The sequence below is a fragment of the Jatropha curcas genome, chromosome 5 (genome assembly GCF_041381405.1).
Source record: "Jatropha curcas cultivar XTBG-Jc1 chromosome 5, XTBG_Jcur_1.0, whole genome shotgun sequence".
NCBI classification, from domain to species: Eukaryota; Viridiplantae; Streptophyta; class Magnoliopsida; order Malpighiales; family Euphorbiaceae; genus Jatropha; species Jatropha curcas.
Genome location: NC_143155.1, coordinates 24,202,223 through 24,222,171, shown reverse-complemented (window position 1 = coordinate 24,222,171; position 19,949 = coordinate 24,202,223). Strand labels below are relative to the sequence as shown.

At 36.1% G+C, this 19,949-nt stretch overlaps 4 protein-coding genes across 4 annotated transcripts; 2 read left to right on the top strand and 2 right to left on the bottom strand.

Moving 5' to 3' along the window:
* Positions 1-967: 967 nt before the first annotated feature.
* On the top strand, positions 968-3,837 carry FH8 (formin 8). Its single transcript, XM_012237072.4, has 2 exons — positions 968-2,141; positions 2,245-3,837. The coding sequence occupies exons 1-2, from the start codon at positions 1,171-1,173 to the stop codon at positions 3,560-3,562; spliced, it is 2,289 nt and encodes a 762-aa protein (XP_012092462.1). The 5' UTR covers positions 968-1,170; the 3' UTR covers positions 3,563-3,837.
* A 109-nt stretch (positions 3,838-3,946) lies between these two features.
* Positions 3,947-9,091, bottom strand: LOC105649824 (neurofilament heavy protein). Its single transcript, XM_012236628.3, has 9 exons — positions 8,895-9,091; positions 8,236-8,349; positions 7,377-8,033; positions 6,816-7,241; positions 6,645-6,709; positions 5,866-5,962; positions 5,661-5,732; positions 5,361-5,474; positions 3,947-4,351 (listed from the first exon to the last, which is right to left on the bottom strand). The coding sequence occupies exons 2-9, from the start codon at positions 8,275-8,277 to the stop codon at positions 4,325-4,327; spliced, it is 1,500 nt and encodes a 499-aa protein (XP_012092018.1). The 5' UTR covers positions 8,278-8,349; positions 8,895-9,091; the 3' UTR covers positions 3,947-4,324.
* A 908-nt stretch (positions 9,092-9,999) lies between these two features.
* Positions 10,000-10,991, top strand: GLP7 (germin-like protein 7). Its single transcript, XM_012237071.4, has one exon. The coding sequence runs from the start codon at positions 10,063-10,065 to the stop codon at positions 10,720-10,722; it is 660 nt and encodes a 219-aa protein (XP_012092461.1). The 5' UTR covers positions 10,000-10,062; the 3' UTR covers positions 10,723-10,991.
* Positions 10,992-15,172: 4,181 nt separating this feature from the next.
* LGT8 (glucosyl transferase family 8) lies at positions 15,173-17,088 on the bottom strand. The gene has a single exon (XM_012236626.4). The coding sequence runs from the start codon at positions 16,665-16,667 to the stop codon at positions 15,507-15,509; it is 1,161 nt and encodes a 386-aa protein (XP_012092016.1). The 5' UTR covers positions 16,668-17,088; the 3' UTR covers positions 15,173-15,506.
* Positions 17,089-19,949: the final 2,861 nt, after the last annotated feature.

Below are 19,949 nucleotides of genomic sequence, written 5' to 3'. Positions count from 1 at the left end.
ATTCTTTTAGAAATGCAGTCTATTTTTGCTTGTCTTAACGTGTGTCATTAATTATATTTATGTTGAGTGAATAACTTCATAATTAATTGTTTGCTTTGTAATGCAAAAAATTAAGGTTTAAATATCAATATTTTGTATCTTCAAATATATTTAATGTATCACAACCAAAACGTACCTAATCTGAAAGCGGTAACTAATTTGACCCAAGTATTAGAAGTCAGAACTAATGGGGCAGCTAGCATTAACTACTTCGTGGGTTTTCCTTTTTTCACAACTGCTTTTATTTCATGTAATGCAATATAGCCAACCTATAGAACAAAAAAAAAATTAAAAAAAAAAAAAAAATCCATTTGGTGAGCCACTCACTTTCTGTTTTTAAATCATATCCTTTTTAGGGGCCATCATGTTTTTATGAAATCAAACCTAAATTTGACTAGATTTAAATTTTGTGAAAAAGAAGAATTCCAGATGTTTGATTGTGTCTTTGCTTTCATGTCTTATCATACAATTTCACACAGTTGGACCTTTTCATTTTGGATGTGAAAGCTTTTTAGTGATGCTCATGATTAGATAGGACCTACTTTGCTTCCTGACTTGGTTAATTTCTTCTAAGGATTAATAACTTTCATATAATATTATTAACCATAAGTCTAGAAATAGCATAAACTATTTGCTTATATAGTTAATAAAATCATAAGCAATAAAATTAATTTCTAACAGGTTAACTAAAACTGAAACATATATTTTTAAATATTTGAAAGGAGTAGTTCGCCTTTTTTTTTACTTAATTAAAATCATGAAACTGAAATAAATGATACTGACAGCTACTTTATTTATTTTAAAATTTGGTTTATTAAATAGAGTTAAAATAGAAAATTATAAAAATTATTATTTTCTAAATTGGGAAACACAATTATAATTTGAAACTGATTTTTTGTTCTAATTTTTAAAGGTCTGTGAATTTGTAATTGGTTTATTAATTAAATAATTGCAACAAATCCATAGTGGCAAGTGGCAACTTACTTACCAACTGAAATGGAAACAACTAACTGCTCTTTGAAATTGTCAAGCTAAGACCAACTCCAATGACACAGAGACAAACCTAAAATTCAGTTTTTATTCCTTTTTCTTCTGTCAGATCATCCTCTTCGTTCTGAAACTTTGTCGAACATGAACCGGCCATTGTTCTTTCTTCTCTTCTTCATCTCTGTTCTTTTTTTACCGTTCTCTTCTTCTCAATCAAATTCTCAAAATATCGAAACTTTCTATCCATCTTCGGTTCGAGCTCCATCTCCATCTCCATCGACATCTCCAAGCTCTTCCCCATCACTTCCACCGTCGGGGCTGCCTCTTCCACCGGAACACGATTCATCGTCGGACCATACAGTAGCGAAGGCGGTGGCTGCTACTGCGGCCAGCACTTTTGTCATTGCTACTTTGCTCTTTTTCTTTATACAGAGATACATACTTGCGAGGCGGAGAAGAAAGGAAGGGAATAAAACTAATTCTGGTGAAGGTGGTACTGGTCGCGGCTCCGCGGGTTTTGATGATGATCTTCTTAGGAGTGTAATAATTGATGAAAATGGATTAGATGTTGTTTATTGGAAAAGACTTCAAGAAGAAAACAAGAATCGCGGTTTGAAGAAACTTGAAATCCATAATAATGTTCAAGAAAATCAAGAACAAGAAAATGATGAGGAGACGGTTCAAGAAAGAAATGGACAAGAGCCAATTCAAGAAATTCCTTTGTTACGAGGAAAATCCACCACTTCTCAGAACAAAGTTGTGTCAGTCCATCCTCCAATGCCTCCGCCGCCTCCGCCACGGCCTCCTCCAGTCCCGATAAAGATAAATAATTCCCCACCCCCACCACCTCCACCACCCCCGATTCCTGCAAGGAATAATAATTCAGTTGCACCTGCACCACCTCCGATTCCAGCAAAGAAAGTTAATGCACCACCACCACCTCCGCCACATAAGTCTGCTAAAGGAATGGGTAGTAAGAGTGGAGCAGACGAGTCTTCTTCTTCAACTGGAGAAGGGAATCCTCAGGTTAAATTGAGGCCATTGCACTGGGATAAAGTGAACAGGGATGTAGCTCATTCAATGGTGTGGGACAGAATTGGTGCTGGTTCTTTTAGGTAAAAATTATTATGTATTAAATATTTTTGCTTTGTAAAAAAAGAAAATTAAATCTTTTTTTTTTTTTTTGGTTTCTTAATTTTTTTTTTATTAATTTTCCAGGGTTGATGATGATCTTATGGAAGCCTTATTTGGATATGTTGCAACGAACAGAAAATCTCCTAAACACGGAGATACAACCGAGAATCGTGATGCAAGCTCATCAGCACAAATTACACTTCTTGATCCAAGAAAATCACAAAACATAGCAATTGTGCTAAAATCTTTAGGTGTGCGTCGTGAAGAAATTCTTGATGCATTAGCTGATGGAAAAGGCCTAAATGCAGACACTCTTGAAAAGCTGATGAGGATTGCTCCAGCAAAAGAAGAAGAATCCCTAATTCTTGAATTTGAAGGAGACCCAAATAGACTAGCAGATGCTGAAAATTTCCTATACCATATTTTAAATGCTGTTCCATCAGCTTTTACTCGGCTTAATGCTTTTCTTTTTAGAATAAATTATGACTTTGAGATTCTTCAGTTTAAGGAATCTTTACAAACTCTTGAATTAGCCTGCAAGGAGCTTAGAAACCGAGGACTATTCATGAAACTTTTAGAAGCAATCTTAAAAGCAGGTAATAGAATGAATGCAGGAACTTCACGAGGAAATGCACAAGCATTTAATCTAACTTCTCTTCGAAAGCTCTCCGATGTTAAAAGTTCTGATGGAAAAACTACTTTGCTTCATTTTATTGTGGAAGAAGTTGTTAGGTCAGAAGGAAAACGCTGTGTGCTTAATCGAAGTAGAAGCTTGAGTCGAAGCAGCAGCATAAGTAGTAGCAGCAGCAGCATTAGTTCTGCCAACTTAAGTTCCAAAGAGGAAAGAGAGAGAGAATATAAGATGTTGGGATTGCCAATGGTAGGAGGACTTAGTTCTGAATTCTCTAATGTGAAAAGAGCTGCACAAATAGATTATGAAGCTTTTGCAGGCACTTGTTCAGCTCTAACAAAACGAATAGCAGAAATTAGGCTAGCTGCGAATCAGTGTGCTGCTAATGGAGAGGAAGGATTTGCAAGAGAAATGAAAGGTTTTCTTGAAGCTGCAGAGGAAGAAATAAAGGTTTTGAGATCTGAGCAGATTCGGATAATGAATCTTGTGCAGAAAACGACGGAATATTATCAAGCAGGAGCTTCCAAGAATACTGCAGAACACCAACTGCAATTATTTATTATAATTAAAGACTTTTTAGGTATGGTTGATAATGTATGCATTGAAATTGCTCGAAATCTGCAGAAGAGGAGAGCAGCCTCTTCAAATCTGGGCTCCTCACCCAGGTCACCACCAGCACCAGTACTGCCCGTGAGGTTCCCAAATTTGCCAGAACATTTCATGAAGGAAAAGTCCAGCAGCAGTTCTAGTGAATCAGATTCTGAGTTTTGAGCATATATTGATCACAAAACAGGAATTAGTTAATGTATATATAGTAGTTAGAAAATTCTTCATGTAAACAAAAAAGTCATAGAGGAGTATTTTTGAAATCATCAAATTGTTTTCTAAACCTTGGAAAGTTTTCAGCAAATCAATTTTTAAGTTTTTGCTTTCTGGTTTAAACTTATTCATTTCATTAGGCTTTGGTTAGGAACCAATAATTTATGGATTCACTTGTGCCGAGTTTTTTTTTTATTTATTTATATATTTATTTTGGTTTTGCATTCTGTGATTAGAAGTAATGTTCATTGGGCTCCAACTCTGTATACAAATATGAGATGAAGAGTTTCCTTTAGACAGCAACTGCAACAGAAATCAGTGCGTTAACAGAACCCGTAAAAATCACTGCACTTGCAATCAATTATTTCTATGGATTTGACAATTTCATCCCACAGTAAAAATTTCACCAATATATGTGTCCTACAGGTATGGATGAGAGGGAAGTAGTTGCAAACTCCCAATTCTCCATTCTCCTGATAGATTATTAACATGCCCTATCAAGACTGTATGATCTATACTATCTAGTTTTTCTCTTTTAGCAACTAAAAATATACAGAAAGTGACTAATCAATAGCATTTTTCACTGCCAAATTACACAATAATGGAAGAGATGCTGACTAGAAAGTGGTTCCTCCATATATGTTGTCCTTGCGCATGGATGCAGCTCCCGAAGCAGTATACTGAAGTAGCTCTTCTATGTTATGATGCATGTCTCTAAATCCCAAGTGTCTTGGAACCCTCCTGCGTACACAACCATCGCTAGTCTTTTTTCCAATTCTCAACAAAATCATCAAAACTTAACCAACAAATTTTAGGCATGGAAGCTAGTAGTGGGAATATGAAATGATTGAAATTGAGGGGAGATTGACCAAAAGTTAGGTGTAGCTACTACATTCCAATTTAAAAATTGAAATAAGAAAACAAGGGGGTTTTCCAATTTCCTCTCAATCATTATGGGCTTCATCAACTCTTTGGTTACAGAACACAATCACTCAATCAATCTCTACTGGGATCTAATTACGATGTTTTGCCTTAGTGACTAGATAATTGTATTCATTACTTTACTCAAAATCAATAAATTTGATTGTCTTGAAATTAGATAGTGATGCAAGGTCAAGATCAACAGATACATAATCATAATAAAAGTACTTTTAAGGCATTCTTTGACTAAATTGCTTCATTGATGGCTTGGTAAGTGCATTTTCTAAAGACATCAGTTAGACATGATAATTATGCAATTTTATTGTACACGAATTTCAAAATCATATTGTTCCAGAAGTTCTGATGCAACATTAAAGGAAAAGAAAAATGGATCTTTATTTTCGATAAACATGAATCACATGAATCAACAGTGGCGGTTTATCATGTTCTTTGTGACCCGTGAAGCCCCACTTGACAGACAATAAGCTTAATTTTAAGCAAAGCAGCCATAGGCCCCTCCACTTCATATGTAACTTTTCATACTTTGGTAGGACTAGAGCTCAAAAGTTATATCTCATTCCAAATGTGAAAGAAATCGCCAGACAGACTGAAATTGGGGGAAAATACATGGCTATTTACCAATTCTTCCCACCAAACATTGGAGGGCACATGCTAAAGCATAGAAAAAAGAAGGGAAGGGGCGGAAAGGAAGAAGAAAAATATGCCTTCTCAGGTAGTATATTATATTTCAAATTGCTTTCCACAATGCATGCATCGCTTCTTTCAAACATTCTGTTTATGAATTTTGAGAAGGACTTATGTGACATACCTTGTCTAAAGGGCTTTTTGATACTTTTTGTCCTCGATAAAAACTCGGCATGGGTGTGGCTTTGAAATTAAGGCTCTGTCGTCTTAGCTTTCTAGTAGCTGTATCTTTTTCTTCCTGTGAGAAGCATAAAGTGTCAAAACATGCCAATCTCCCAAGCAAACCAAACCCACAGCAGAAAATAACACAGCAAGCACATATACAGAAGCATTTGGCAACTTTCTAGGTTGGACCAAATGGAAATATTAAACTTTCAAGGTTGACATGCCGTTACCAATGGAATGTTAACAGGTGGAATCATACCTTTGATTTTGCTTGAAGGCGTGTGCTCTCGGCCTCTTTAGCATTTGATTTCTCTCCCAATTTCTTAGAAAACTGAAACAAATTGTAAAATGATCCTAAATTAAGTGTGCAATGGAAAATGACATTTTATGCTCAAGATATCAAAAGCATATTCAAATGATTTGTGTGTAAGATAAAGAGAGGAGACTAGTGGCCCAAGAGTTACCTCTTTCTTTTTCTCTACCGTTTCATCGCTTTTCAAGCCAAAGGAAGATGGGGCAGCCTTAGCTGTTATTTTATCCATACTAACTGCTTTGTATGACCTATCAAAAACAGTCAATGTAACACTGAATTTTCTAGGAAAGGTAATATGAAACAACGTATTGGTGTTGCATTAGCATAGGGGAACCAAAAGGCATGGATTGAAAACATTTTTCTTCATTATAATGACTATACAAATAAAAAGGAACATGAAGATTGAGTTGTCTTATTCAAGCGTCCCTATAAATTATGGGAAATGTTTTCATGAATCAGTACCGAGCTACGCATGATCTATGTAATGTTTAAGAATGACAGAACAAATTAACAACAAATGCATAGGATTGAGATGACGGATCTGAATAATGCTGTTACAGATTGCAAACCTTCAACATTCATGAATTTCGAAAGCATAAGTTAACACCCAGGAAGAGAGGGGGCGAGATCTTATAATTTAAAAGCACTAGCCTATAAATTATACAAAGCTCAATGGTGATGTATAAAATGGAAATATTGAAAGAACACATCGATTAAATTTCTGACTCAACAAATGAGTTGTCCAAAAAGAACCATTCTACTTCTATTAAACATATACAATGAAACCTAATATGTTCAGACACATAGACAAATGTATCATCGATGACCAAGTATCATAGGATTCAAGTAATAAATTTATCATTGAAGTGCACAGCCATATGCACTCAATGTTAAATGCATTCATAAAAAGAAGGGAATCCAGAACATTACCCTGCATTCTCTTTTCGTGGAGTCGTAGAACTAGAAACCTTAACCTCTGTTCCCTTTGCAGGCACCTGCAAAAGTAAATAAAAATTTGACATTCAACAAGCTAAACATGATTAATAATGCAGTAGATTTAAAAGGTTCCTTCCTATGTGGAAACCCAGTTAGATGACAAACCTGCTTTGCTTCCAAAGCTCTCTCTTCAGCAGAAGCTTTCAACTGGTTGAAATTATTCTGGAATGTCTTAAATGCCCGTTTGACAATGTCCTTATCCTTCATTCTCTCCATAATAAATGACTTTCTAGTGGTTGCCAAAGGAGCTGACGTGGAAGCAGCTGAATTAGAAGTTGGCGTATCTAGACTAATAGACATGTGCAAGGATTTAGGAGCTATTCTCTTGCTTTGTCCAACAGGAGGATTTTTGCTCTTTGATAAGGATGAACCAGTGACTTTCTTTGCTGAGGGACGTGATGTGGCAGATGTGCTGGAAGTTGGCACTGTCTTTGGGACCTTCGGAGTGGAAATTTTGGGTGATTTAGCTACAGGTGATGCTGGTTTCTTCTTTATCCTTGTCACTTCTCTTATCTTACTCATCGGAGACATCTAAATGGACAATGAAACAAAAATTATGGCACCAAAATTTGAACAGAACTGAAATTTAAAGAAATATAAGAGCAATCTTCACACTTAGGAGTTTCACAATTAAGAATCAGTAAGTTCAACAGTGAAATTGTTTACCTTTCGAGACTCCTTTCGATGATCTAACTTCACGTTTTCCTCTTTAATTAAGGGAATGCTTTTCGTTTCTTCATCCAAGTTCTTCGGCAATTCCTTCATTTCCTGAGCCTCCATGGACGAAGTTTCCCATTCTTTCCCTAAAACAGCTTCTTCTGGCTTGTTCAGTGTGGGACCATCCAGTCTGCAACCCAGTTCTTCTTCAACTCTTTCAACTGATGAGCCTTGACCTTCTATGTTAGTTGCAACTTCATAAGGCTTATCAACATGGTCAGTACCCAACTCACTGTCCAATTTGATTTCTTGCCTATTCTCTTCAACAGAAATTTGGATATTGGATCCATAAAATTCAGAATCTACCCCACAAGATTTTCCATTTGGATCTCCTCCATTTTGATCATTTAAACTTAAACACTCGTGTTCCATTTGCTTCTCCTGACCCAACTGCTCAGCCTTTCTAGCTGCAATCTTTCTGTAATGGGCTTCAAAGTAAGCTTTTTTCTTAGCTACAGATCCAGGTGTGGCACACTTTTCAACTTCCTCCATATACTTATTCTGTGAGAAAGATGACCATTTTTCCCAAGACAATGTATCATTTTCAAATCTACCAAATGAAACAGACACTTCAAGACCACGATCTGAAGCTCTCGTCTCCCCCATCTGTTCATGTAACACAAAACCAAAAATCCAAGCAAGAAACAGAATGACAACTCATAAGATCACGGCATTTTTGCAATCATGAACTGGAAATCAATCAGTAATCTATAACAAAACAAAATAAATTCAAGAAAAGAATAATGGACAACCTAATTTGAAACAATATGGGCCAGTTTCTATAGATCAAATGACAAATAAGCTTTACCTTATCTTCATCGTTTGAGGTAGCCATCATTGATTCGCCCATTAATACTTAACAGAAGAGCTGAATTACCACAGAGCTACCGCACTTAAAAACACAAATAGCGTGCACTGTAGCCTGTAATTAGTATTACCATCAATTCAAATAAACCCACTAAGAATAAACTACTAAGAACGGATACAAAAGAAGACGAAAAGATGCATCCATTGAACACGCAAAATCATGTATGGGCATGTGATTATGTTTCATGGTAAAGAGACCTGTCTAATCTCTCACTATCTCCCTAAATTTTTTTCCCCTATATATTTCTATTATCACTTGACCTTTTCACAGTAATGGGTACCCAGTTTGTCTGTTTCTGGTACTTCTGGAAAGTGCAAACTACCGAATCATGAACCCAATCATCAAGAGAAAACAATTACCTTGATGAAAAAGTATAAATAGCAACCAACCCACAAAATTATTTTTTAAAATGATTTAACTTTTTGGAAGCATTATTGTTTCTCGTTAAAGAAAGGCTTGAAAATTTGAGACTTCCTTGAGATTCATGGCAATACAAATCTCAACTTTAAAAAGAAAGAAAAAGTCTTTTAGACAAACAAAAGTAGACACGTTTGATTAGAGAAAGATCTCGCAACTAATAATTAATTCTTCATGATCACCTGTAGATTTGGGAGATTTTCTCTTTATAATCAGTCAATAATTCAGAGAAAAGTCAGGGCAGTGATAAGATCAACCAAGAAAACAGAAAAATAGAAAGGAAAAGGAGGGCCCATCAGAGAAAAGTAGCAGCATTACAGTGAAGAGAGATAGGGATGGAGAGAGTGAGAGTCAAGCAAGGGACAAGAGACAGGTGAAAGGGTCTCTAAAAATAAAAAATTGCAGACTTTTGTGGACCCATGACTTGAATTTGTTCAACTGAAAAGGTCCGCAAATTACATTACATTATCCTACCAAGAAATGTCCAAAAAATGGAGAAGAACAACGTCGTTTCACTCTTCTTAAGGATGTCGTTTCTCGCCGCCGATTGAAATGCACCGACTTGCTTTTATTAGGTGGATAAAGTTGAAACCTTAATTCTTAACATCAATCGTAACATCCGTTAAAAAAAACTGTAATTATAACTTATATTATTTTTCTCTTCATTTATCCCAATATTATTACATTGGCTAGTTCATTGACTACTTCACACCCCTGAAAAATAGAAGGAAATTCAATTTTAAATTATAATAAATAGTTAATTGGTGGTATCAATTAAGCGTACTCTGATTGGTTTCTCACTAATTTGAGCGGTATAAGATTTTCACTAATTTTAAGAGAAATACTATCCTTATTGGTGTAGTCTAAAGTGCTTTATGACTTCATAATTATTTTAGTTTCGATTCCCTTTTTCAATAATTAAAAAAAAATGTTAAACTCCAAATTGATAATGAATAGATAAACCATTATCGTGGCCAATTATGAAATGCTTTTGCTTTAAGTCTATCTTATATTATTCTTAATCTTAATACATCTTTTTTTATAATAGTAATACCAATATGCTGATATATATATATATATATATATATATATATATATATATATATATATATAAAGAAAATTAAATAGTAGTAAATATTCAATTCCCAAAATATAAAATTCAAACATGTGGGCTCATTCCAACTAAAACTTTAACCTACTTAACTTGTCTTGCTATTTCCTCCTCAATGCTCTTAAGCTACTCAATCATCACCGTCTACCATTCACTATATAAACACAACCCTTATTTTGCTTATACCAAATCATTTCTAAAAACATCATTTTTTTGGTTAAATTTAAAAAGCAGCAACCATGAAATCCCCTTCTTTGCTTCATATATTGCTCACCCTCTCTCTTGTATTGGGCCTATCCAAACAAGACCCAGACCCACTTCAAGACTATTGTATTGCTGACACAAAAGCCCCTTTGTCCCTGAACGGTGTTCCTTGTATCAACCCAAAACTTGCAAGTTCTGTCCATTTCACCACATCGGTGCTTGCCAAATCTGGTAACACAGGAGCCACTACTTTTGGCTTCAATGTCACTCTCACCAACGTAATTAATTTACCAGGGATAAATACTTTGGGTCTGAGCTTGGCCCGTATTGATTTAGCGGCAAATGGTCTTGTGCCACCTCACGTGCACCCACGGGCCTCCGAAGTAACTACTTGCATTAAGGGCTTGTTGCTTGTGGGCTTTGTTGATACTTCTAATCGTTTGTATACTCAACAGTTACGGGCTGGGGAGTCATTTGTGTTTCCCAAAGGATTAGTTCATTTTTTGTACAATATTGACGGTAGAGGCCCAGCACTTGCTTTTTCTGGGCTTAGCAGCCAAAATCCTGGGACACAAATAGGTTCTCTTGCTGCCTTCGTGTCACATCCTTTGATACCAGATGAAGTTGTGAAAAAAGCATATCAAATCACCACACAAGATGTCATGAAGATCCGTAAAAACCTTGGAGGATTATAAATTTTACTCTAAATGTGAATATTCAATTCAACTATTGGGTCACACATGTAATATACTCTATTTTATGTTTGGCAATTCAGGTAGCCCTTGTTTGACTTGTACTTAAACATTAAAAAAAAAGTGATGATATAATATATATATATATATATATATATATATATTTGGTAGATCCAACGATGAATGATGAAGTTGAGATCTAATTCACTGAATTATGTTCTCTACTTTTTAAAAACTTTGAGATGGCATTGACAATTGGTATTTGGCATTAACTATTACAAATTTTTTATCTTATCTGAAAAAAAAAAAAGAAAAGAAAAGTTGTTTACAACAGTGGGCAACCAAATATAGCCTACAAGTAGCGGATCCAGAAATTCTAACAATTTATATAAATGAATTAATATATATATACACACACGTTATTTAATTTCAAAACCTAGGTTAAAACTTTAATAATTAAAATATTTCATTAAAAAGTAATTTTTTTAACAATAATTAATCAATGAAAATTTAATAACCCCCTAAATAGTAGTAAGTATACTCTTAAATGGCTATGGCTGATGCTGCTGCTTATATGTGAACCTAATAGAAAGCCAAGTGTAAAGGAAATCAAAGGAAAGAAAACAAAAAAAAGGGATTGGATTGTTTAAAACGTTGAAGGGCAAAAGAAGCTGATAAAAACTTGTGGAACGTGGAAGGCAGCTCCAACAGGAATAAAAAAAGCACTAGCTCAAAAAGCCATCACGAAGTGGGGCCTATATGGCGCTGTGATATGTTTGGGACCATCCTTTCATCGTTCTTGCACACTTCATCTCGGCCATTCGGGACTCTAGTGGGTGGTGGAGGGCATCACTCCATGCCAAACCCTAGCAAACATCCGAACTGTTCGCGCGAAAATTTACGCATATCATTTCCCTTGGGATGTGTTCGTGACCTCCCTTCCGTCGTTCCCGCACACATCATTTTTGACTGTTTAACGCCTCGGGGGCTGGTGAAGGCCATCACTCTGTGCCACCCCCTAGCGAACGTTCAATTTTCCTGCACGAAATTTTGCACACATCCTTTTTATGGTACTTTGATGTGTTTCGGACCTTCCTTTCATCGTTCCCACACACTTCGTTTTTGGCCATCCGGGTCCGGGGAGGTGGTGGAGGGCATCGCTCCATGCCAACCCCAAGCAAACCTCTAATTTTCCCGCACAAAATTTTGCACAGATCATTTTTATGGTGCACTGATGTATTTGTTACCATCCTTTCGTCGTTCCCGTGAAATTCGTTTTTGGCACATCCGGGGGCCCTTGGGGGTTGTGAAGGGCATCACTCCATGCCAACCCTAAGCAAACGTTCGATTTTCCTGCTCGAAATTTTGCGCACATCATTTTTATGGAGCTTTGACTTTTTGGGACCTTCCTCTGGTCATTCCCACACAGTTTTTTTTGGCCGTTTGGGCCCCGGAGGGGTTATGGAGGGCACCGCTCTGTGCTAACCCTAAGCAAACGTCCGATTTCCCCACACGAAATTTTGCGCACATCATTTTATGGCGCCTTGATGTGTTTGGGACCTTCCTTTTGTTGTCCCGCACACTTCATTTTTGGCCATCCAGGGCCCGGAGGGGTGGTGGAGGGCATCGCTCCATGCCAACCCCTAGCAAACGTCTGATTTTCCCACAAGAAGTTTTGCGCACACCATTTTTATGGTGCCCTGATGTGTTTGGGACCTTCCTTTTGTCGTCCCGCACACTTCATTTTTGGCCATCCAGGGCCCGGAGGGGTGGTGGAGGGCATCGCTCCATGCCAACCCCTAGCAAACGTCTGATTTTCCCACACGAAGTTTTGTGCACACCATTTTTATGGCGCCCTGATGTGCTTGGGACCTTCCTTTTGCCGTTCCCAAGCACTTCGTTTTTTGCCCATCCCAGGGCACGGGGGTTGGTGGATGGCATCGCTCCGTGCCACCCCCTAACAAACGTCCGATTTCCCCGCACGACATTTTGATCACATCATTTTTACGACCCTTAGATGTGCTTGGGACCTTCCTTCGTCGTTCTTGCACACTTTGTTTTTGGCACATCCGGGGGCCTTGGGGGGCGGTGGATGGCATCGCTCCATGCCAACCCCTTGCAAACGTCCAATTTTCCCGCACGAAATTTTGACCACATAATTTTTACGGCGCTTTGATGCTCTTGGGACCTTCGTTTGGTCGTTCCCGCACAGTTTTTTTTGGCCGTCCGGGGCCTAGAGGGGTTGTGGAAAGCATCGCTCCGTGCCAACCCCAAGCGAATGTCGGATTTCCCTGCACGAAATTTTGTGCACACCATTTTTATGGCGCTCTGATGTGCTTGGGACCTTCCTTTCGCCGTTCCCGCGCACTTCATTTTTTGCCCATTCCGAGGCCCGGGGGTTGGTGGAGGGCATCGCTCCGTGCCACCCCCTAAGCATGTCCCCTGAGGGCCATGCATTCTCCGATGGTCTTAGCTTCATATTTGATACTGGCGCCCAAGCATGCCTCTAGGGGCAGAGGCCTAGCGCGTCCGAAGGCCCGGCCACCCACATAGGCCCGGGGATGGTGGAGGGCATCACTCCGGGCCACCCCCTACCGTGTGCTCCGGCAATAATCCGTCCGGCTACCTATTTCCCGCCTCTCGTGGCCTATTTCATCCTCCCCTAGGCCTCTTTCACCACTCCCCAGTATCGCGCCTAGATGTGCTTGGGACCTTCCTTTTGTCGTTCCCACACACTTCGTCTTTGGCACATCTGGGGGCCCTAGGGGGTGGTGGAGGGCATCGCTCCGTGCCAACCCCTAGCAAACGTCCGATTTCCCCGCACAAAATTTTGACCACATCATTTTTATGGCGTTTTGATGCGCTTGGGAACTTCCTTTCGTCGTTGCCGCACACTTTTTTTCAGCCATCCAAGCCCCGGAGGGGTTGTGGAGGGCATCGCTTCGTGCCAACCTTAGCAAACGTCTGATTTCTCAGCGCAAAATTTTGATCACATCATTTTTACGGCCCTTAGATGTGCTTGGAACCTTCCTTTCGTCGTTCCAGCACACTTCATTTTTGGCGCATCTGGGGTCCGGGGCGATGGAGGGCATCGCTCCGTGCCAACCCCTCGCAAACGTCTGATTTCTCCTCACGAAATTTTGACCACATAATTTTTATGGTGCTTTGATGCGCTTGGGATCTTCCTTTGGTTGTTCCCGTACGTTTTTTTTTTCGACCGTTCGGGCCCTGGAGGGGTTGTGGAGGGCATCGCTCTATGCCAACCCAAGCAAACATCCAATTTCCCCGCACGAAATTTTGCACACATCATTTTCATGGCGCTTTGATGCGTTTGAGACCTTCCTTTCGTCGTTCCCGCACACTTGGTGGATGGTGGAGGGCATTACTCTATGCCAAACCCTAGCAAACGTCCGAACTTTCCATGCAAAACTTTGCTCACATTGATTTTATTGCGCTGTGATATGTTTGGGACCTTCCTTTTGTCATTCCTGCATACTTCATTTTTTACCCATCCGAGGCCCTAGTGAGTGATGGAGGGCATCGCTCTGTGCCAATACCTAGCAAACATCCGAACTTCTGGCACAAAACTTTACGCACATCATTTTTATGGCGCTGTGATGTGTTTGGAACCTTCCTTTCGTCGTGAATAAAAAAAAAAAAAAAAAAAAAATTCATTTCATTTCATTGGCATTTCTTCTTTCACTTCCATTCCAGGCTTTTGCAACATGTATTTCTTTTCCTTTCTTTTCTTTTGTGATCAATCTTTCAATCATAACTCCATTAATGGCTACCAACACCACCCACTTCTTCATCTCCTTATTAATCCTTCCTTCATTTTTATTATTATCTTTCTTATTTATATTCTTATTAGGAACTTTATATAATTTCATCGCTATTTCATTTTGAATAAATCACTAATTTAATTCTAGGCAAAATTTAATTTTAATTTTTTAACTTAATATGTATAGATTTCTTTTTTATTTAGTTTTTTTTTCCATCCAAAATTATGCATTATTGTATTTAACTATGATGGATTTATAGTAAGTGTGACAGAAGAAATTAAAGGAAATTATATTCTAATAATTTGTTTAAAATTAAAAATGTTAAGGGTCAATTTACATTTTGTTGTTTAATTATAAATTACAAAATATTAAAAATTAGTTAAAGATATTAAATTTCACAATTTATAAAATAATAAAAATTTTATATGTTTATAATTTATTATTAAATATGAGAAAAAAACATATAAAAATGATAATTATGGCAATATGGTGGACAATCAATGTCAATGGTTCACAAGACAACTATACAACTATTAATTATTAGGCGGTGATCAATAAAAAAACACTAATATAATGAATTTTTCAATATTTGAAAAATATTTTTCACTTTATGAAAAACCTAAACATCACAAAATATTTTTCAACTTACTTTAAAAAAAAAAAAAAAAAAAAAGAGGAACTTTCAAATTTATTTTTTTCCAAAAGAATAATGCACTAACAAATGAAACAATGAAGAATGTGCGTCTTTCTTCTATTGTCTTCTTTCTCTCCCACAATGATTCCAATACATACAAAGAAATCAACCCACCAAAATTGTTCCACAGCAGTGGAACCCTAAATTTGAAATCCCCCCATGTGTAGACCACATGAATTTCAAGAAATTGAAAATTAAAAAATTAAAAAGAAATCCCAAACCCATCAATCATCTAATCTGTACACATCTAAGAAAGAATTTCTTCAAATGTGTTAGCTAAAAATTTTAAAAAAGAAAATAAATCAAAAGAATCACAAATAACTAGAATATCCCATCACTGTAGACTGCGAAGAACTCAAATATCCCAAATTCAAATCCTTCATTTTTATGTTCTCGTATCCTTTATAAAGATCATAAGGCTGCCATAGATGATCAAGTGGACATGGCTTTTTAGCATCTAATCTTACCCATGGCTTCCCTTTTCCACTCCAATGCAACAAGCTCACTGGCCCTGGATGCAATGACCTGCAACTCCCTCTTACATTATCTCCACCAAGCCCATGTTGATTCCACCTGTGATCGATTCCCTCTACATTACCGGCAAATACCAGCAAAAATGGCGGCAATGAACCCAACTCATAAATTCTCCTCTTCCTCTGTAACTCCATCCAGTTTTCAATTCTTCTCCTGTAATTCCCTTCTCTCCATTTCACCAAATCCATAACCATTACTCCAGTGTTAAAATAACAAGGATTTCGGGCGGAAAAAACCCGAGAAAGAAGTGGGTCCGACCAAAACCCATCGGTGAAATATTTCGTGAAATTGGCGTGACAGTATTCGGGTGCTCCGATTAGTTTTGACCCGACCAGGGTTGTGTTCCAGAGCTTGTGAATATCGTCGACGACGACGATATCTGAGTCGAGGTATATGACTCGGTCAACACAGTTATCTAGGATATCTCCTAAATAATTTCTGGCGTAATTTAGTGGGTTTTCTAGGGCTTGACGGATTGAACTAGAGATGAGATTGATAACTGTGTCTTCTCGGAAAATATAGACCTTGAAACTGAGTGAAGGAAACGTGGATCGGACGAGTTGACTCAAAACCCGCGGGCTTGCCGGATCGAACTCAGCAGCGATAAAATGAAAGAAGACATTTTCAGGGCAAGAAGCGTGCTTCAAGACAGAGTGAACAGCGGCCATTGACCCGCGTAGATACTCCGAGTCAAGAGTCATGGCTATGTGAACCAAAGAAGGGTCACAAGAAGAAACAAACTGTCCATTTCCTGAAATTGGACACCCCACCCCATTACGGTACTCCGGCGCTTCAGCAAATCGGAATACACCCATTTCAAAACCATCACTGCCGTTAATCTCCGTCGCCGGTATAGAACGAATCCCAAAACAAAATGGAGCAGAAAAAGAAGAAACTACAAAGAACAAGACGGCACCGACAAACAGGAAACGACACATTTTAGTTTTGCTGATTCTATCCAGATTAAACAGATACAAGGTTGGTATTTATTGCATTGGAAGTGAAAGGGAAAGTGAAGAGACGATTTAGGAAATTGGAACAACAGAAAAATCAAATCAAATCAAATCAAATAAATGTAGAATGGGTAATCAAATGGAAAATTAAAGATTGCAAGAAAAATGGAAGGAGAAAGATCAACGAGGCCTTCCAGCTTCTTCTTCTTCTTCTTTTTCTTCCTGGTTTGTTTCTTTCGATTTCCGGTTTTCCTTTTCCTCTCTGTGAGAGAGTAATGAAAAAGAGAGAGTGCGGTATTGCGAGCCTTTATGCAGTCTCTCTCTGTCTCTCCCTCTGTTTTTCTCTCTATATACAGAGGGAAAGTGACTGGGTTAGGAAACTGATAGCAAGAAAGGTATAAAATGTACCCTGTAATTGTTTGTTCGATGCTAATTATCTATTTGGTTGGAAGGTATAATACACGCGTGTTCGGCGCGTTTAATCTTGTTAGACGGGATGCGTATTTGTTAGTGTGGAGTTTAAAATTTGTGATCTTAACGAAATTACGCGGTTTTTAATAATATTGTTGCTTAATTTGTAATTGTAGGAGTTTCTTTATATCCTATTTTTATTCTAATTTTCAATTTGAGCTCAATTTAATTTATTAATAATAGCGAATAATTACTTATATAAGTCAAATATATAACTTACTACCGTAACAATATACTTCATATTAGTAGTTCGCTAATTGAGTATTTTTATCTAAAAAAATTTAATCCTCTTTTAGTGTTTTATATATAAAAAAGTATATCTAAAAATTAATATTATACAATATCAAAAATAATTTATTAATTAAAATTGTCAATATTTTCTTTATTTGTAGATGCAGAGATCTTTGGTTAGATCACTAGGATTCAGTATCTTAGTTTGATAAGGGAATTTTAAATTGAAAATACTGTTTTTTTTTTTTTTCTTGATAGGAAGATGATGTTAATTATTGGAAACTAGAGTAATTAACATAAAAAAAAAAACCAACATTTTCATAGAAATTTGAGGTTCATCACACAATTCCTTGGCAAATTATTTTTACTTGTTGAAAATATGATTAAATATATGATTTTCGAAGAAAGTAGCACTGAAATTTCTTTTTTTAAAAAAAAAAAAAAAATCAAGCATTGAAAATTCTTTATTCATGGAAAAAAAAAAAAGAAAAGAAAAGAAAACATAAGTGTTTGTTCTTGGAAAATAACATAGACTATTCGATAGAAATTGACCACTTTAAGTTGAATCTACGACAAGTCTAGTTTTAGAATGTTTGCAAAGATTAATGACATCAATTCTTTGGTCAAGACATAAGTGATTTCCACAAATAAATAAGAATTATAATTCAGTTTTAAAGCTTTCATCTAAATTTTTACTCCATTTATTCAACCTAAATTCAAATGATGAAACCACATTTGATGTCAGTGAGTCATATATTGAAGGTTAATAGTTGAAATTTCATTAATTGTTAGATAGATTAATTTATTTTTCATTATGGATAAATTATACTGATCGAATAGAATAAAATATATTTTAACGTAAAAATTGAAACGGTTTTAAAAGGAAAATTCAAGTGTTATTGAAAAAAGTATTTAAGATACGAAAAAGTATTGGTTAAAATGGTAAACAAGGTAAACAATTTCAATCCAGTTTGATCCAAATTTGAATCCCTTTCTCTATATTCAAAACACAAAAAGAAGAAATAAATTTGATATGCAAAAATAAGTTAGCGAACAATTTTAATTATATTTTTTTTATTCATTGAGGGATCTGATGGACCGAAATAATACTGTAGGTTATATAACAGGGATAGTCTTTTTTTGGACTCACCAAATTGATCAAAATAGTTATGGTCAAAAGAGCTCAAATTTGAGACCTCTCGCTCTTCACAAGTGAAAAAATTAATCAAACTACATATAATTAGCAACTTATTTTTTTCTTTTCATATATATATATATATCTAATTTGTTTTATTATCAATAATTTTTCATTAAATATGCATAGAATAGTATGATATTAATATTAAATTTAAGAATATCTTTTAAAAAATAAGGATAAAATTACTATACAAATTATATTAATTAACTAAATTTAATCTATGTAAAAAAAAAAAAAAAATACTAGACGAAAAGATAGAATTAGTATACGAAGGAATGAGGAGGAGGCAATGACTTTGGCATTCCCATAATAACACAATCCCATTCCTCTTATTGGGACAAGTAATATTCTTTCCCTCCACTAATGCAGTGCCAGCTGTGTCTCCAAAGGAAACCAGCTGTCTTCTCTTCTTCATAATTGTGATTTTTGACATTGACGGCTGTGATCTACCCTGGCATTTCTAACTGGGCCCACCAGTTTTCTGTCATTCCAGTGGCTCTTGGATCCTCACCCACGTGATCACGTGTTCCCCAGCCATTGCCTCTGCCTCAGTGGAGGGGAATGGTATATACTGTTTACTCATTCTATTTTCTTTTTTTGACAAACTGTTTAGTCATTCTGTATTTAACTATTACTATTATTTATTTATTTATTTTTCCTTTGATAATATTTTTTATTTATTTGCTCTAAAAAGTACTTATTTTTGTATGGTATTTAACTTTTTCTTTTTTCTACGTATCTTCTCCACTGTCATCTCCAAGTCGTATTTTATTTTTCCATATTGGAAATGAATGCCAGATCAGAATTGTATAAAGGAGTAATTCTTTTTATTAATTTTTATTATGATTTAGTTGTTTTTTTTTTTAATAATGGTTTATATTGAAAATTATAAAACTTGAAAACAACCATTAAATTACTGTTAATAAAATTAATAGGTGATTAAATCAATAGAAATAGACTGCAGTTTCAGATAAATTTTAGACATAAGATTAAAAGTTCAAACTTTGAAATTATATTTCTAATTTTACTTAAATATTATACTTTGGCTCCTGAAGTGTGAAAATACATGTGTGAATAAAAAATAAACATTATGGTTAACAAACAATTGCAAAAGTTTTGGAAACATGGAATTTACTTAAAATCCACAAAAGGTTTTGAAAATTCAATTGTGTATAATTGAAAAACTAATATTATATAAAATAAAAAATATTAAATAGAAAAATTATATTTGAAGCTAAAGGGTTAGCTTTCAATTTTGGACTTCCATGCCCCAATAATAATAGAAAATACAAGATTCATCAAACATAGCTGTGCCAAATTTTTTATGGATTTTTATACTTTTGGTGGCAATAAATATATATAGTACA

Excerpts from the sequence above, each read along its gene's own strand:
- FH8 (XM_012237072.4), top strand. The coding sequence starts at position 1,171 with ATGAACCGGCCATTGTTCTTTCTTCTCTTCTTCATCTCTGTTCTTTTT. Across the intron at positions 2,142-2,244 it reads ATTGGTGCTGGTTCTTTTAG|GGTTGATGATGATCTTATGG; the intron begins GTAAAAATTATT and ends TTAATTTTCCAG.
- LOC105649824 (XM_012236628.3), bottom strand. The coding sequence starts at position 8,277 with ATGGGCGAATCAATGATGGCTACCTCAAACGATGAAGATAAG. Across the intron at positions 7,242-7,376 it reads ATCGAAAGGAGTCTCGAAAG|ATGTCTCCGATGAGTAAGAT; the intron begins GTAAACAATTTC and ends TTGTCCATTTAG. Across the intron at positions 5,963-6,644 it reads CCACGAAAAGAGAATGCAGG|GTCATACAAAGCAGTTAGTA; the intron begins GTAATGTTCTGG and ends TGTTTTTGATAG.
- GLP7 (XM_012237071.4), top strand. The coding sequence starts at position 10,063 with ATGAAATCCCCTTCTTTGCTTCATATATTGCTCACCCTCTCTCTTGTA.
- LGT8 (XM_012236626.4), bottom strand. The coding sequence starts at position 16,667 with ATGTGTCGTTTCCTGTTTGTCGGTGCCGTCTTGTTCTTTGTAGTTTCT.